We start from the raw sequence: 18,616 nt of genomic DNA, 5'->3' as shown, positions 1-18,616 counted from the left end.
TTATTCTATAACAGACACCTTAATGCATACTGTTAAATTATCGTATGTGTGCTAAACATAAAAATAAATAAAAAAAGTATTAAAGTATTTTTTTGAGAGTACTAATGTTAATGTCCCCACTACAACAACAAAAAACTTTAAAACATGTAATATGTCCTTGAAACATTTAATTGAAATGCTGTAGAATACGTCCGACTGGTGGCTTCAAAGCCTCTCAATGGCCAATAAATAACAAATTGCAATCTTGGGTTTATATACGTCATTGGGTGTAGCACAGTGAATTTGTCTGTGAGCTGACAGATTTTGCATAATGAATATACAATATTCTGTAGACCTACTAAAGCAAATAGTAGGCCTAGCTTTAAGCAATTATTTTCAGGCTAAAGGTAGTTCCAGGATAAAGTTTAAACCCAAATAAATTACAATAAATAATTTCAAGATGTGGATAGGTTTTAAAAGAAAGACCTATATTATTGAATCTTTTTTGGGGGGGGGGGGGGGGGGTCATGGTGTATTAAACAGCTCACTGTTATTGCAAAGCAGCCCAAAGCCCTCCTCAAAAAAGTAAAGTTTAACTTAGACTTTACTCTGGCTAAATCAACACAGATCTCTCTCTCTCTCTCTCTCTCTCTACCATGTTAACCAAACATCTTGCACAAGTTTTGGACACATTAAACATGAAGGCTCTTCTAATATGGGCTGTTTTGCTGAACTTTTACAAACTCCTTCAGACAAGTGACTGCACTTCAACACAGTAAGTTTCCAACAGTAAACATGATCATAATTGTTTAGGAGACTTTGCTTAACCTAAATGAAATATAGATGCGTTTGATTGACAGATCCAAAAGGACCACCACATGATAATGTTTACTCTTTCCACTGTACATCCTCTTACATGTTTTCTGTATTTTATTTAAAGTAGAATTGAAGTGGTCATTGGCATGAAGTTGACATCATTGACATGATTTAAGGAATTCACATTCACAAGAATTCATGAGATGACAGGATAAATCTAAACCCATGTATTTGCTATAATACAGGACTGTAATGAATAACAAACCATATGAATCTGTGAAGGATAACACTTCAATTTGGTCAATTTGCCTTTGGCTCAACTTAGTCAAAATGTTTGGCTTGGACTATGTTAGCCCACACAGCTTCAAGGATCCACTTTCATGCTAGGTTTAAGACCTCATATTTAAGCTTATAGAGACCCCAACTGGTGTATAGAACAATCTCAAAATTATCTACTTTGGTTTAGATATCAAACCTGAAATCATCATGAAACCTGTAACCCAATAAATGAATTTGACTTGGTGAAAATCTTTTTTTTTTTTTTTTTACGAACTTGCTTACCACTTTTTCCATGTGGTTTATTCCGTCACAGACTCCATGAAATGATGACCTCTTCCTAAATATTTGTTCAAATTATTAATTTTGTGTATGGTTTCCTAGAAACAAGGGTGGCTCAACTTACCCCTTTGGCTCAACTTACCTCAGTCTCCTCTACATCTCAATAGTCTAGTGATCTCTCCTCATCTCCTTTCCTATGTGTAGATGAAGAGGAGACGAGGAAAGGAAGCCACATAAGACTATTTGAGACCTAGCCTATTTTTCCTTTGTCTTTCACAGTGACCAAGTACTCTCAATCCAAGTCACAACAAATCAACAAGCAGATATTGTGAGGAACATATCCAGCCAATATGAGGTACAATAATGATGTGATAATAAACTAATAGTTATCTTCTGTTTAAAAAAAAAAAAATTCACTTGACTGGTCTTAAACCAAGAACATTGTGCCAATTACTATTTTTGTTTCTGTACTAGGTTACGGTTTGTTGTTTTCAGACTACATGTTACTCACAATTAGGATACATTCTTTTAAAGTTTATTCATGCATTTGTGTGTGTATGAACATGTGTGTTCGTGTGTGTCTCCCAGACAGTTTTGTGGTCACCTGCTTCACCTGAGTACATCGGAGCACACACTGAGGTGCACCTGTTTGTTCCTGCCAACAACTTGGGGACTGTCACAGACCTGCTGCAGACACACCACCTAACACACCAGTATGTCATGTGATCAATGCTCATATTTTAGTGACACTAGCAATGATAACACAACACCTAACTGCCTCATCAAGAAGTTCAGTTTTATTGGCTTAATGGCTAAGGTGTTGGGTTTACAGTAGCAAGAGCTTGAGTTCAAGCCCCGGTTTGGACTACCGGCCGACTTTGCTTTAACTTCAATATTGATTTTGTTATGTTATGCCCATATTAAGGTCATATACATGATATTGCATATAGAATGTTTTTAATAGTTCAGAGAAATCACACCAAGAGCAAGAATGCGTTTGTTTCAGAGTGCTACTGGACAACACAGAGGAACTGATCGAGATGCAGACCAGGAATGAATCGTCGGACCCTAGAAGCAGCGCATCTTATTATGAGAGATACCATTCTCTGGAGGACGTAAGATACCGGATTGTGCCATGTCATTTCCTAATGTTATTAACATAACCGTAATGTAACTAACATAATCTCAATGTAACACCCCATTAACATTACTTTAAAGTCATAACCTTTTCTGGGCCCGTATTCATACGTAAGAGTGCTGATCTAGGATCATTATGATGTCTTTTAGATAATAATGAATAATGTTATATGGCCAGGGGCAGCTAGTCCTAGATCAGTTCTACTACTGTGGAACACTTTATGAGTACAAGGCCCTGGTCATTTATGGTCCCAGCTGCTAGATATCAAGTTTGTATTTATTATGAAAATGTTTACATGCTGTCTGTTTTCTAGATATACTATTGGATCAACAAGACTGCCCAGGAACACCCAGACATGGTCAAAGTCATCCTGATTGGCTCATCATATGAAAAACGCCCACTTTACGTTCTCAAGGTTCCCCAAGCTGCCTTTTTTAGCAATGATTCATACAATTATTATATTTTGAAGTAATGTCATTTTCATAGTCAGTTTATAAGTCCTAGTCATTTTATACAAGCAACAGTCACATCCTCATCATCTGATCAAATGATTGCATTTCTCTGTTGTCTTTTTCAGTTGTCTGGACGACAAGAGAGAGCTGAAAAGAGAGCAATATGGATTGACTGTGGCATTCATGCTAGAGAGTGGATCTCTCCAGCTTTCTGCCTGTGGTTTGTGCAATATGTCAGTACCTTGTTCCTAAAATCCCGATTCTCTACCAACTTACTCTATCTATTCTGATAGGCCATACTGTATACATATTTGGTTATATAGCGTCTTCATAACTCATTGGTTATGGAGTACGATTGAAAATGTTTATGATGGCTCTGGAATTGTATTAAATCGTATTGCTCACTATTTTGATTTGGAACATATACAGCTATATTAAACTGTTGACTCTTCCTTGTGCTCTTTCCTCAGTCCTTGAATTTCTATAATCTAAACAATGACATCACTGAGATGCTGAACAGTATGGACATCTATGTGCTGCCTGTCATGAACCCGGATGGATACAAGTACACATGGACAACGGTAAAGAATAAGACAATTAATATGAAATTGAGTCAGTGGTTGCGTTCCAGGATGACAACATTGCAGACGTGGTATTGACCAATAGCTGTGTGCCACCTCATCGACTGCGCAGTCGTGCGTCAGATTGCTATGTGATGTGGTTAGCTCATATGATAAACACCGATCCAGTAAGATCTGGCATGAGTCTGCAATGTCAGTCTGGGATGCTGCCAGTGCCTTCAAATATGTCAATCTGAGCTACACAAAAATGGTAATCTCTACGGGCACTGTGCATCATATGGACATACTTAGTGCATATGAATGATCTATGAGTCCAGATCCATGATCTAACAATATATCATTTTTAACACACAGATCCATTCCACTCACTCCTAAACAACTCAACTTTATTCTGCATAATGTATATACAGAATGTCAGAGAGATTTTATATTTTGTGAGTTTACGTCAGTGTACGTTTTAGGAGTATATGGCAGTAGGCTATATGTTTTGAGTGGATACAGTATGTCAGTATTTGTTATTATAATGTGTGTGCTCCTTTATTTGACCAGAACCGAATGTGGAGAAAGAACCGTTCCTTGAGCAAGGAAAGCAACTGTGTTGGAACCGACCTCAATAGAAACTTTGACGCAAACTGGGGCAGTAAGTCTGAAATGGAAACTGAACTGGCAGCTTGAGGGCTACTGGTCTCTGATCCCACGTACAAACTACTGCCGTTGTTCCCTTGAGCAAGCCTCTTATCCCTAAAATTGCTCTCCATCCAGAGGCGTTGCGCAGCAACTGACTCTGTGACGCTCAACGTGTGTGTGTTTCTGGGGGTGTTGGGAAAAAGGCAGAAGATGACTTTGTGTTCTAAGCAAATGGAAAATAAACGTTCTATTATATTCCCTCTGCAGCAAAGGGAGCCTCCAACAGGCCCTGTGATGAGATATACTGCGGCCAGTTCCCAGAGTCGGAGCCTGAGGCGGAAGCCGTGGCTAACTTCTTGCGCAGCCACAAAGACTCGGTAAAGCTTTATCTCTCCATCCATTCCTATGGTCAGATGCTGCTCTTCCCATACTCCTGCTCCAATGAGGAGGTGCCTAACCACGCCGAGTTGGTGAGTTGTTGGGAGAGATGAATGGGCGGATGAAACCTAGGGATCACATATTAGGCATTCATTTGCAGTTGATAAAGGTGTTTGTAAGTAGCTAATTAGGCCAATATTCTGTATAATTGGCCATTTATTAAGCCTTTTCAGCGTTTTCCTATTCACACAAACAATAAATGGCTAATAGTACCTGAAATGGCATAAGTTGCTACTTATAAATGCCTATATAGTGATCCATATACTGGTTTTTGAACAGTCAGTAAATATTATTACCCCAAAAAATGCTAACCTCACCTGATATTGGTAATGGTGAGAGGTTAGCATGTGGGTGTCTTTGTGCTTCTAACTTTCTCAATCATCATTATTCACGATTCATTCAGGCTTATCCGTAATTATGGTAAGCAAGTGTTCAGAAATATATTATATTCTTATTTACAATCAAAGTGACTCCAAAATGACACTACATTATTTACCGTTAATTTCTATTGGGCACAAAATAATCTTTAACGCATCCAACAAGTTTGTAGAGTCTATAGCTTGACGAAGTCATTTCGTGCTGGGAATTTGGGACCAAATACTAAGCTTTTGTATAAGGGCACAAGGTGAGACTCAAATGCAGACACAGGAGGCAGGTGGTTGAGCTCCGATACTTATTATACCAAAAGGGGTAGGCAAAAGGCAGGTCGGGGACAGGCGCGAGTTCATAAACCAGGTCAGAGTCCAAACAGTACCAGGCGATAGGCAGGCTCGAGGTCAGAATAGACAGTGGTCAGGCAGGCGGATACGACGTCAGGACAGGCAAGGGTCAAAATCCAGGAGGGCTAGGAAAAAACAGAGACTGGGAAAAATAGGAGCTAGGAGAAATGCTGGTTGACTTGGCAAAACAAGACGAACTGGCACAGAGAGACAGGAAACACAGGGATAAATACACCGGGGACTAATGGGGAAAACAGGAGACACCTGGAGGTGGGTGGAGACAATCACAGACAGGTGAAACAGGGCTTGACATTTTGACTACTTTAATACAATTTGTCCAAATACTTTTGGTTCCCTAAACTATGTACAAAGAGTGCTGTAATTACCCTCAAATTAAAGCTGACAGTCTGCACTTTAACATCATAGTCATTGTATCATTTCAAATCCAAAGTGCTGGAGTACAGAGCTAAAACAGCAAACTGTGTCACTGTCCAAATACTTTTGGACCTCACTGTATATAATCAACAACAAAAAATGTTACTTTATTTTTTTTAACTGTGTTCCATTGTTTTTTTAACAGTTTGAGCTTGTACAGGATGCAGCCATGAAAATCAGAAGATACTACAGGAACAACTACAAATATGGCGCATCAGCAAAAACAATATGTGAGTCAGTCTTCATCAGAGTTGGGGTCAATTCCATTTGACATTTTGTCAACTCAGGAAGCATTGGAATGAATTAATTGACCCCTCCATCAAAAACAACATTGTGATACTCACAGAATTTTGTCTGTATCACATAGGTTGGAGAGGCAGGCAGCAAGGTTGCAAACCAAATGTTGGCTAGAAGCATGGGGATGTACTGTTTAGATGCTTTTCCCAGTGGAGATTATGTTTATGAATTGCCTGGCTGGTCTGTGGGACAGTGGATGCACATTGATAATTCAAATGGAAATGTTAACATGCATTACCCGGGAATTATTGTGAATAACTCCTGGCTATCAGCATCCAGGATCCAAATATACCGTTTAATACAACCTGGTCTTAGAGCATTTCGTACTATTCTGTACGTAAATCTGTTAGTATGATATGTTACTTTTCATATAGTATGTATTAATTTGTGAATGTCCATCACCCAATTCATTTAATATGTTACGAATTACAATTCGTATTACACTAAACAAAAATATAAACGCAACAATTTCAAAGATTTTACTCAGTTACAGTTTCTTTAAGGAAATCAGTCATTGTAAATAAATTCATTAGGCCCTAGTCTATGGATGACTGGGAATACAGATATTCATCTGTTGGTCACAGATACAGTATATCTTAAACAAAAAAAAGTAAGGGGCGAAGATCAGAAAACCTGTCAGCATCTGGTGTGACCACCATTTGCCTCATAGAGTTGATCAGGCTGTTGATTGTGGCCTGTGGAATATTGTCCCACTCCTCTTCAAAGGCTGTGCGAAGTTGCTGGATATTGGCAGGAACTGGAATGCACTGTCATACAAGTTGATGGGGTACATGTCTGGTGAGTACGCAGGTCATGGAAAAACTGGGACATTTTCAGCTTCCAGGAATTGTGTACAGATCCTTCCGACATTGGTCTGTGCATTATCATCCTGAAACATGAGGTGATGGTGATGGACAAATGGCCGACAATGGGCCTCAGGATCTCGTCACGGTATCTCTGTGCATTCAAACTGCCATAGATAAAATGCAATTGTGTTCATTGTCCGTAGCTTATTCCTGCCCGTACCATAACCCCACCGCCACCATGGGGCACTCTGTTCACAACGTTGACGTCATCAATCCGTTCGCCCACACGGTGCCATACACGCTGTCTGCCATCTGTCCGGTACAGTTGAAACCGGGATTCATCCATGAAGAGCACACTTCTCCAGTGTGCCAGTGGTCATCGAAGATGAGCATTTGCCCACTGAAGTCAGTTAAGACGCCAAACTGCAGTCAGGTCAAAACCCTGGTGAGGACGACAAGCATGCAGATGAGCTTCCCTGAGATGGTTTCTGAGGGTTTGTGGAGAAATTCTTTGGTTGTGCAAACCCACAGTTTTATCAGCTGTCCGGGTCGCTGGTCTCAAGCGATTCAGCAGGTGAAGATGTGGAGGTCTTGGGCAGACGTGGTTATATGTAGTCTGTGGTTGTGAGGCCGGTTGGACGTACTGCCAAATTCTCTATAACGACATGCCAAGAGTGTGCAAACCTGTCATCAAGGCAAAGGGTGGCTACTTTGAAGAATCTCAAATATAAAATATATTTAGATTTGTTCAACACTTTTTGTTACTACGTGATTCCATATGTGTTATTTCATAGTTTTGATGACTTCACTATCATTCTGCATTGTAGAAAATAGTAAAAAATAAAGATAGACCCCTGAATGAGTAGGTGTGTCCAAACTTTTGACTGGTACTGTATGTTATAAATATGCAAAAGGTACAATATATTACGAATGTGCAAATGTACAATTTTTTTGATTTAGGTTGAGGTTAAGGTTAGAGTTAGGGGAAGGGTTAGCTAACATGCTAAGTAGTTGCAAAGTAGCAAAACAGTAGTAAGTAGTTGAAAAGTTTCTCATTAGCTAAAAATGCTAAAGTTCCCCATGATGAGATTCAAACTCGCAACCTTTGGGTTGCTAGATGTTCGCGTTACACGCCCACCAATCCACCCTGACCAACCATTCTACTTTCGTTTTTGCATTAAGCAACCATCACTCTTATGTAACCATACCAAATGCAACATATCATACTAATTTGAGTGTCCCGGATTTACATTTACTATGTTAGGAATAGTCTATGAGACCAGGCTGTTTCATAATAAAATGCTGACAATTGCTTTGTAAAGCTGTTATAAGTTATTGCTTTATAAACGGTCACTGCAAAACAAGTTAAGTTCCTTGTTCTTCCTTTGTCCTTCTACAGACTTAGCCCCTGGAGGTTCTGACGACTGGGCCTACAACCTGGGCATCCACTACTCCTTCACCTTTGAGCTGGAGGACCGTGGTCGATATGGTTTCCTCCTACCACCATCATTAATCTCCAAGGCCTGCAATGAAGCCCTCCTCGCTCTTAAGAGTATCGCTCTCAGAGTCATTCAGAAAACACAACCCCAACCCTAACACGGAACCCAAACCGGCTGCACGTGTGCGCCATCGTGCGCCATCGTGCATAAATATATTTTGTCCCCCCACACCAAACGTTATCATGACACGCAGGTTACAATATCAAAACAAACATTGAACCAATGATATTCATTTGGGGACAGGTCGAAAGCATTAAACATGTATGGCAATTTAGCTAGCTAGCTTGTACTTGCTAGTTAATTTGTCCTATTTAGCTAGCTTGCTGTTGCTAGCTAATTTGTCCTGGGATATAAACGTTGAGTTGTTATTTTGCCTGAAATGCACACGGTCCTCTACTCCGCCAATGAATCCACACATAAAACGTTCAACCGAATCGTTTCTAGTCATTTCTCCACCTTCCAGGCTTTTTCTTCTCTTGACTTTATAATGTGATTGGCAGCTTTCATAAATTAGGTGCATTACCGCCACCGACCTCGTTCGTCTTTCAGTCACCCACGTGGGTATAACCAATGAGGAGATGGCACGTGGGTACTTGCTTCTATAAACCAATGAGGAGATGGTAGAGGCAGGACTTGCAGTGCGATCTACGTCAGAAATAGAACTGACTTCTATTTTAGCCCTTGGCAGCGCAGACGCTCGTTGGCGCGCGCGAGCAGTGTGGGTGCAATAATTGAATAACATAGATTTCTACATTTATTTTGCAACGCTCACGCACGCGACGAGAGAGGTGTAGTCAGCCTGTAACCCTTTATGCCCCTGAGAAGTTGGCTGTGTAAACCTGAGCAGTTTCACATCTGATTTGGTCCAAAGTAATCCCTTTTATCAAAGTATGTTTGTGTGCGTGTCTGTCAATCATAAAAATAAAAAAAATTATTTTACCTTTATTTAACCAGGAAGGGCTCATTGAGATTTACAATCTCTTTTTCAAGAGCGTCCTGGCCAAGATAGGCAGCACCAAGTCATTACAAAAATGACAGACAAACAACATGAAAAACTACAAATAATCTAGTAAAAACCATAGAAATCACAAGAGTATAACAAAATCAAAAACACCAAATTAAAAACATTGACAGGTCAGGGGATCAGTCTCAAGATCATTCATCAGTGATTTAAAAACACCAATCGGGACAAGTTCTTCCAGTTTAAAAGTATTTTGTAAGACGTTCCAAGACGATGGCGCAGAGTACATAAAAGCCCTTTTACCAAATTCAGTTTGGACATCTGGAACAGTTAGCACGATAAAGTCCAGCGAACGAAGAGAGTACCCACCACATTTCTGAACAATAAAAATGCCCAAATAAAAAGGTAGTAAACCCAAAATGGCTTTGTAAATAAAAGTATACCAGTGACTGAGCCTACGAGTGACTACCAGCCAACCCTGGTATACAAAGTGCAGTGGTGCGTAAGGGTTTTTCAGTTTAAAATAAATCTCGAAGTGCCATGGTAAAGGGTGTCAATTGATCTCAAACACTGAGTGGAAGCATTCACATATAAAATATCCCCATAGTCTAGTAAAGGCATAAATGTAGCTGATACTAGCCTCCTTCTGGCTTCAAAAGAAAAACAGACCTTATTCCTAAAATAAAATCCCAATTTCAGCTTCAATTGTTGTTGAATATGCAATTTAAAAGAGAGGCCGTCATCAATTAAAATTCCAAGATATTTATATGAGGTTACAACCTCAATCTCCTTGCCCTGACAGGTAGTAATAGGTGAAAGGTTCAGAGGTCTATTAGTTTAGTCAGTATTGAGGATAAGCTTCAATTGACACAAGGTATGTTGAACAGTATAAAAAGCAGTTTGCAAGTTCTGGAAAGCTTTTGTAAGAGACAACAGTAAATAACAGTATCATCAGCATAAAAATGAAGTTGCGCATTTTGGACATTTTTGTCTAAATCATTTATTTAAATAGTGAATAAGAGAGGACCAAGTACAGAGCCTTGGGGCACACCATTAAAGACAGACAATTTAACAGACATAAGCCCATCAAATTGAGTGCACTGAGTTCTATCAGACAGATAGTTAGCAAACCATATAACTGCATGCTCCGAAAGACCTACACTCGACAATCTCTGTCTTAGTATAGCATGATCAACTGTATCAAAAGCCTTAGAGAGATCAATAAAAAGTGAGACACAGGGCTGTTTTTTGTCAAGGGCTTCAGTGATATCATTTAAAACCTTCATGGCTGCTGTAATTGTGCTATGCTTCTTCCTGAAGCCTGATTGGTACATTGATAAAATAGAGTTAGTAAATAAAAACTATTTTAGCTGTTCACTCACAAGGGTTTCAAGTATTTTCACCAGGGGTGACAGCTTTGAGATTGGCCTATAATTATTTAAAAGAGTTGGATCTCCCCTTTTTAAAAGTGGTAGGACAAATTCTGATTTCCAGATCTTTGGAATTTCATTACCATCCATGGTTAGATTGAACAGATATGTAAGTGGTTCAGCTATGAAATCAGCTGCCAGATTTTAAAAGCAGGGATCCAAAAGATCAGGACCTGCAGGCTTTCTCTGATCAGGGCTTTATGTACCACCTGCACTGAGAATGGCAAAAAGCTAAACGTTTGACCAGCTCTCACTGGTTCATACACACAGGGTTGTACAGAGACAGAGGACACTGAATCAAACAGCCTACCAGATGATACAAGGTGCTCATTGAAACAATTCAGCATTTCAGTTTTGTCATATACAGCAACAGAGTCCTTCAAAACACATGGCGGTAATTCATTCACATTACTGTTGCCAGACATAGACTTAATAGCCTTCCAAAACTTTCTAGGGTCATTCAGGTTATCAGTGGTAACAGACATAAAAGGCTAGTGCGGGGAGAAGGAACAGTGCGTACATGGCTCTGGAGACGCACAGGAGGCTTGGTGCGTGGTGCCGGAACTGGAGGTACTGGGCTGGAGACACGCACCACAGGGAGAGTGCGTGGAGGAGGAACAGGGCTCTGGAGACGCACTGGAAACCTGGTGCGTGGTGTAGGCACTGGTGGTACTGGGCTGGGGCGGAAAGGTGGCGCCGGATAGCTCATAACTGGAAGGCATAAGAACTATGGTCAGGACGTGACACATTGTCACATACAGACCGCATAGATAGAAAAAATACCCCTTTATGGCCATTGTTGGCTGGTCACATGTGCAAGCCGAACTGTTAAAACCTTAGTCATTCCATATGTGTCACTTCACTGTGTCCTATTAATACATATTGACTTCAATTCTTCAATTGCATGTTTAAAACTACACGCACTGTGGGAAACTAAGGTTGGCAGGTGTCACAATGTGATCAGAGTGTGCTGATTTCCTGTTCATTGTAGTTGAAAATGTAAAATAGTTCATAATAAATCACACACAGACTAGAGCAGTACAGGTGACCAAAAGTATGTGGACAATATACTATATATACAAAAGAATGGACACCCCTTCAAATGAGTGGATTTGGCTATTTCAGTCACACCCGTTGATGACAGGTATATAAATCGAACACACAGCCATGCAATCTCCATAGACAAACATTGGCAGTAGAATGGCCTTACTGAAGAGCTCAGTAAATTTCAATGTGGCACCGTCATAAGATGCCACCTTTCCAACAAGTCAGTTCAAATTTCTGCTAGAGCTGCCCCGGTCAACTGTAAGGGCTGTTATTGTGAAATAGAAATGTCTAGGAGCAACAATGTCTCAGCCGCAAAGTGGTAGGCCACCCAAGCTCACAGAACGGTACCGCCGAGTGCTGAAGCGTGTAGGGCGTAAAAATTGTCTGTTCTCAGAAGAAACATCAGCACATTAATACCATCGATATACATAATGTTTATACCACAGTGATGAATGCAGATATGGCCAGAAAACGTACCCCATTCCAGGGATGGAAGATCTGCCTGTACTCCTAATGATCCCATTATCCGATATGGAAAATCAAGAAGATTGAAATACTGCTAGTTCTAGCATTAGCTAGCCTAGCATGCTGACGAAAAATACAGTTTAAATAATAATTATTGGTTTTCTATGTCTATTCATCAATTGCAGTATTAGTAAGTGTTGATGATAATAGTTCTAATCACACTTAATAACCATTAGTAAATATCCAATTCATTATGTGTATGTTTTCTAACTGATCTCATGAACCAATAACTCATTTACAACTGGTTTGTAATTGAAATAAAATATTTAGAAAGTATAAAAATACAATTAACAGACACCTTAGTCATTATTTTATTATATTAAACATGACAAAATATGTTGTTAAAGTGTTTATGAAAATAGTGTTTGGTGGAAATGTTTATGTTTGTGCTTTTCTAATAACCAATTTCTCTGTTCTATTAATGTGCTTTTCTAATAGCCAATTTCTGTGATCATGAGTGACTCATTGAACGAATCCTATCAGTATCTGCAATTTGGCAGTACGGTACATCCAGAACCTTGTTTTGAGAAAGGGGTATCTCAGTTTCAAGGTCTCAGCTTAGAGAGAAGCAGCCTTGTGAGGTATTAGTCTGTCACATGCATGACCCAGTATTGGTCGGTCACATGAAGGAAGTAAACGTTAATGATGAATTAAATATGAATGATGAATAAGCTAAATCATGCAAATATAACTTGTCTGTATATAAGATAACTAACAGGACTGCCCCGGGTAGAGCCCCTGATCGACATGTGTACTTGGTGCATTGAGTTGGTTGGAACCTCTCCAGCGCGCTGATAATAAAGAATTTCTAATTTAAGATTGTCTTTGAGTGTCCCTGTGTAGGACTTCCACAATTGTTTATGAATAGCTTACTAACATTTAAACATTTAGGAATAATGATTAATACATGTTGAATTAACTATTTATTAATCCAATATCAATGCTTTATTTTCAGGTGTCATTATAAAGTGCTACCAATTATGGCAGTTTTTTTAAAATTTCCTTAAAAGTTTCTGTTTTTAAGATAAGATGTTTTCATCGGATAGCGACGCAGTGCAAACACAGAGCAGATGTACAGTTACCAGCTTCTATGTGTCAATGTCAGGGGGACTGGAGACAGGGGCCATGTTGAACTGCCTGTCCAAATATGTCTGCATCTTCCTCCTGCTGGCCCTGTCAGGCCTCTTCTTCCTCTTCCGCAACATCAACGTTCTGGAGGTGAGGAGGAAAGGTGACCTTCCCCCAGAACAAGTTCAACCTTGCTTCCAACACTATCTTTCATTCATCACTATCCACATTTGCCTACCACCCTTTCACCTTTAGTGACCTCTACTCTCCCCCACAGTGGAAGCTCAACTGCACCTTGGATGTGTGTAGCATCCACTCAATGGGCCCTATTCTCCTGGACCGCAAGCGGTGCTTCTGTAGCGGGGGACCAGCTGGAGGCTCTTGCCATTGTGAACGAGTTCCAGGGGCGACCCAAGAGCCATGGTGGGGACGTCCTGCTGGCCCAACTGCACTCCCCACAGTTGGGGGTGGGCATTGCAGGGCAGGTGCTAGACCACCGGAACCAGATCTACTCTACCATTTTTCCATTACTGTGAGAGGGGTTCGTACAGGTGGAGGTGACAGTGGTCCATCCAAGTGAGGCAGTTCATGTTTTATGACACTTACATGAGGAACGGTCAGACCGGGTTCTTTACAAGAGCCTATTCCGTTCTGGATTACTGTCTGAGACCACCATGTGCAACTTGTGCCTGCCGACCAACCAGCAGCCGCCTGTACTGCTACAAGCCCAAGCAGCTGCTGAGCTGTGACACGCGGATCAACCACTTCAGGGCAGGCTACAAGAAAGATCTGATAACCAACAAAGAAGCATTGCTCTTCCAGAGGTTAGTGCGGGGTAAAAAATAATTTCTGTGGGAATGAGTATGCTGCCCTGTTTCCAATTGTCCACATGGCTGGGAGAACCTATTCAAGTAAGTAAATACATTTCGAAAGTGTAAAACAACCGATCTATTAGCTAACTAGCTACAGTGATGTCTAACTCAAATGAGCTAACTTAGCTAGTTGGCTAGCTAGCTATCTAACCAACTTCACATACTGTATAGATAGCTAGCTAAGTGAATTAAATATCAGTATATCACCATCTACCTAACTTCATATTAGCTAGCTATCTTGATGTATTTATCACTAAAAAACAAGCCCCAAATGCATTTGTAGGTAGCTAGCTAGTTAACAGCCATGGAGGAGGGTGAAAGGATAGCAGCCCCAACTGTCAGTGAGAGAGTAGGCTATTCTGGATAAGGCAGGCACTTTTGTGTAGTTCCTGTCCCTAGAAGTGAGGATTGAGATAATAGTAACATAATATTCAGTGTGGTGTAATTTGACTATAATGAAGTCTGTTTCTTGTGAGGTTTTCTGTCCTCAGATAAAGAGAGCTATGAAAGCCTGTCTATATATGAAGAGGTCCTGGGGACTCCAAGGGGTGCACGTTTTTGTCTTAGCACTGCACAGCTGATTCAAATGATCAACTCATCATCAAGCTTCAAGTGGTATTTATGTATTAATTTGTGACGCTATCCTTGATATGATCCTGTTATTGTCACATGCACATATGTGTGGCCATGCATCTATCAATCCAATGTTATCATGATTTGTTATCAGGGATATTAAACTTTAGTAATCCACAATGACCTGGTGATGTAAAACTCTAATAATTACAACGGTACAGTTAACGTGTAGGGCACTGCAAGGTTGGGTGACCAGGGCCATCTGGGCCTGCCTCCTGGAGGAATTCAGGTGTGTGAAAGCTACCTGTGTCCTGCATAACTTCATGAGGATGGACACGAGGACCAGGAGGGGATATGCAGCCACCGTGTACTAGAGAAGTCTGCAGGATGTTTCAAGGATGGGGTACAACAATGCCACAAGAGAGGCAATCTGTGTGCGGGAGATCTTCACCTCCTACTTCTTCGAAGAGGGTGCTGTTCCCTGGCAACACCATAGACTACACTATCCACAACCAAAGGCTCTTTTAAGAGCCATTCACATTGCAATAAGAGTATTCTTCCATTTACTTAGCTATGTCAATTGCAGTTATTCAATTTCCAGTTTCTCTCCCTTTGATTTCTACTTCTCAGGTGAGGGTGCTGTTTAGGTAAGGGTGTGATGTCTTTACAAAAACAACACCGGCTATTTTAAAATCACCCATATTGAAAAAATGTAGAACAATTAGACACTCTATAACACACACCTACACACTCGTGTATCAATCTGATTGATGGATTGTGTTGTGCAGTAAGCAGGCTCAGGTGTATAACTGTGGCTCCTTCCACCTTCAAAGAATAGGCAAGAGGGCCAACCATGGAGAATAGTTACACTTCATTATTTCTATAACTACGCTATATTGTTTGTCCTTGTGTGTCCGTTCATGTTTTTCAGCATAAAGTACTCTGCAGCCACACACAGATTCCTGTTGAACACTGTCTCTTTAACTACCTTATTTTCTCAATAAGCATCTCCTTCACTTCATCCCTCTTTCCTCTTCTCCCTAAATCCTCTAGGTTATATCAGCTGTGTCGGTGAAACCCTCCCACATCTGAACTGGCTACATAGAGGGCACAGCATGATCAGAGGTGAGAGGTCACTTGGTCAGGTCAACAGGAATTATTATTAAAGAGATGCTTTACATTGAAATACAGATAGAGATGTAGTAGACCCAGAGTTAATGATCCAAGGTCAGTTTTGCATTTCACCTCCTGATTTATGATAATGTTAGAATAAAAACAAGGCTTAAACATGCTGTCTCTCTCGCCATCTGTCGCTCGTCTGCAGATGTTTTTATGTGAGAGAGGATGCCAACCCCCAGTCCCATCATCGCCGCCTCAACTTTCGTGCCGACCAGACACTTATGTAATTGTGATGAACTGAGAGAATATTTGGGTAGCACTAATCATTAATCATATGCTGCCTTCCCTGCTCCTATGTTCTTACCTATTTCCCTTTGTCTTTTACACCTCTCGCCACCTCTTTCTTCCTGTTTTTGTAATGCGCAACAGATGTGCATTGAAGTACAGATTGAACTTGTATTTATAATATTACAAGTATAATATTTGTAATGCATGTATTTATAACACTTGGATAATTAACTTCTTTCAATAAAGCATTTCACATTCTCTACTGGTTGAAATGCCACAACTATCCTGTGTTTAACAGATCAATGCAGATGAACCGCATTACATAGAGATTAACTGGTTTTAGAGTATTTACATGATGCATAGGAAGTGTAGTGTACTGTTTAATTTTTTTTCTTATGTATATATGAATTACAAATCAGCCTTTAACTAGTTAAATCCTGTTTCTAGTCTCTTAGATACAAAGTGTAACCATTGATGTCCCAGGATCAAGATTGGTAAACACTGTTGAATTGTGTAATTGTAATACATACATGCAGACACAGCATCATTCAAAGACTGGAATTTGATACTCCTGGTATTGGATATGACTGAAAAATAATGTCAGACATTCATACCATTGATTCCAAGATGGCATAGCAGTCAGACGTCCTTTGTCCTTGTCTTGCCGTGTATATATATATTTCCATATCTTTTATATTTTTTATTTTCCAAAAACTCAACTTCAAAACACTCTCCTGCAACCCGCATCACCAATAAAAAAAAGAAGAAGTATTATTTACCTCAAATCTGAAATCCACAATAGAAGCTAGCCAGTTTACTGGCTAACGTTAGTATTCAGCTAACCACGGTTTGTGGTCATCAGCTATCCTTTAGCTCAAAAAGCTATCGCCAGTTTTGGACAACACGACTCAGACCAGAACATTCCGGACCTACTTTTCTCTCCACATCCCCGGATTTCAACCGCAAGCTCTGGACATTTACACCTGGATCTCGCAACTAGCTAGCTGCTATCCGTGTGACTATTGGCTTACGTCGATCCCGGAGCAAACATAAATTATTCCGGAGCTAGCCAGCTGAAGAGTTCCATCAGCCACTCCTGGGCTACAATCACCTATCTGGACCCGTTTTACTGCCGATGTGGAGCCCCACCGGGCCTTCAAGACTGGACTACCGACGTTATCTGCCCGAGGGAGTTATCCAACTGGCCCCTCTGTCGCGAAGTTACCTGAACGCCCATCTGCGGCCCGCTAATCGTTAGCTGTCTTATCGGCTGCTATCTGAATAGGTCTATCGGACAATTTTTCTTGGGTCACTATAACTATATCTATTTTGCCAATTGGATTGATCCCCTCTATCACACGGAACCCCACTAATCTACCGTTGGAAACGCACGAGGTGGCTAAAAACAGACCTCCATCCTATGCTAGCTTGCTACCGATGGCCCGGCTAGCTGTCTGAATCGCCGTTACCCCAACCAACCTCACTACTCACTGGACCCTTATGATCACTCGACTAAGCATGCCCATCCTTAATATCAATATGCCTTGTCCATTGCTGTTCTGGTTAGTGTTTATTGGCTTATGTCACTGTAGAGCCTCTAGCACTGCTCATTATACCTTATCCAACCTTTCAGTTCCACCACCCACACATGCGATGACATCACCTGGTTTCAATGATGTTTCTAGAGACAATATCTCTCATCACTCAATACCTAGGATTACCTCCACTGTATTCACATCCTACCATACCTTTGTCTGTACATTATACCTTGAAGCTATTTTATCGGCCCCCAGAAACCTCCTTTAACTCTCTGTTCCGGACGTTCTAGACGACCAATTATCATAGCTTTTAGCCGTACCCTTATCCTACTCCTCCTCTGTTCCTCTGGTGATGTAGAGGTGAATCCAGGCCCTGCAGTGCCTAGCTCCACTCCTATTCCCCAGGCGCTTTCTTTTGATGACTTCTGTAACCGTAATAGCCTTGGTTTCATGCATGTTAACATATGAAGCCTCCTCCCTAAGTTTGTTTTATTCACTGCTTTAGCACACTCTGCCAACCCGGATGTTCTAGCCGTGTCTAAATCCTGGCTTAGGAAAACCACCAAAAATTCTGAAATCTCCATTCCTAACGACAACATTTTCAGACAAGATAGCCTGCAGAGTTCTGTCCTACTATCCAGGTCTGTATCCAAGCAATTTGAACTTCTACTTTTAAAAATCCACCTCTCTAAAAACAAGTCTCTCACTGTTGCCGTCTGCTATAGACAACCCTCTGCCCCAGCTGTGCTCTGGACACCATATGTGAACTGATTTCCCCCCATCTATCCTCACAGCTCGTGCTGCTAGGTGACCTAAACTGGAACATACTTAACACCCCAGCCATCCTACA

General features: G+C 40.7%; 1 protein-coding gene across 1 annotated transcript; it reads left to right on the top strand.

Moving 5' to 3' along the window:
• The first annotated feature begins 626 nt into the window (after positions 1–626).
• cpb2 (carboxypeptidase B2 (plasma)) lies at positions 627–8,779 on the top strand. Its single transcript, XM_055929320.1, has 11 exons — positions 627–754; positions 1,633–1,708; positions 1,942–2,066; positions 2,360–2,468; positions 2,805–2,906; positions 3,069–3,176; positions 3,414–3,524; positions 4,074–4,164; positions 4,419–4,621; positions 5,889–5,973; positions 8,246–8,779. The coding sequence occupies exons 1-11, from the start codon at positions 636–638 to the stop codon at positions 8,440–8,442; spliced, it is 1,326 nt and encodes a 441-aa protein (XP_055785295.1). The 5' UTR covers positions 627–635; the 3' UTR covers positions 8,443–8,779.
• Positions 8,780–18,616: the final 9,837 nt, after the last annotated feature.

Source organism: Salvelinus fontinalis, chromosome 7 (assembly GCF_029448725.1).
Source record: "Salvelinus fontinalis isolate EN_2023a chromosome 7, ASM2944872v1, whole genome shotgun sequence".
In the NCBI taxonomy this organism is placed as follows: Eukaryota; Metazoa; Chordata; class Actinopteri; order Salmoniformes; family Salmonidae; genus Salvelinus; species Salvelinus fontinalis.
The sequence above is the reverse complement of the archived record's forward strand: the minus strand, read 5'-3'. Positions and strand labels throughout refer to the sequence as shown.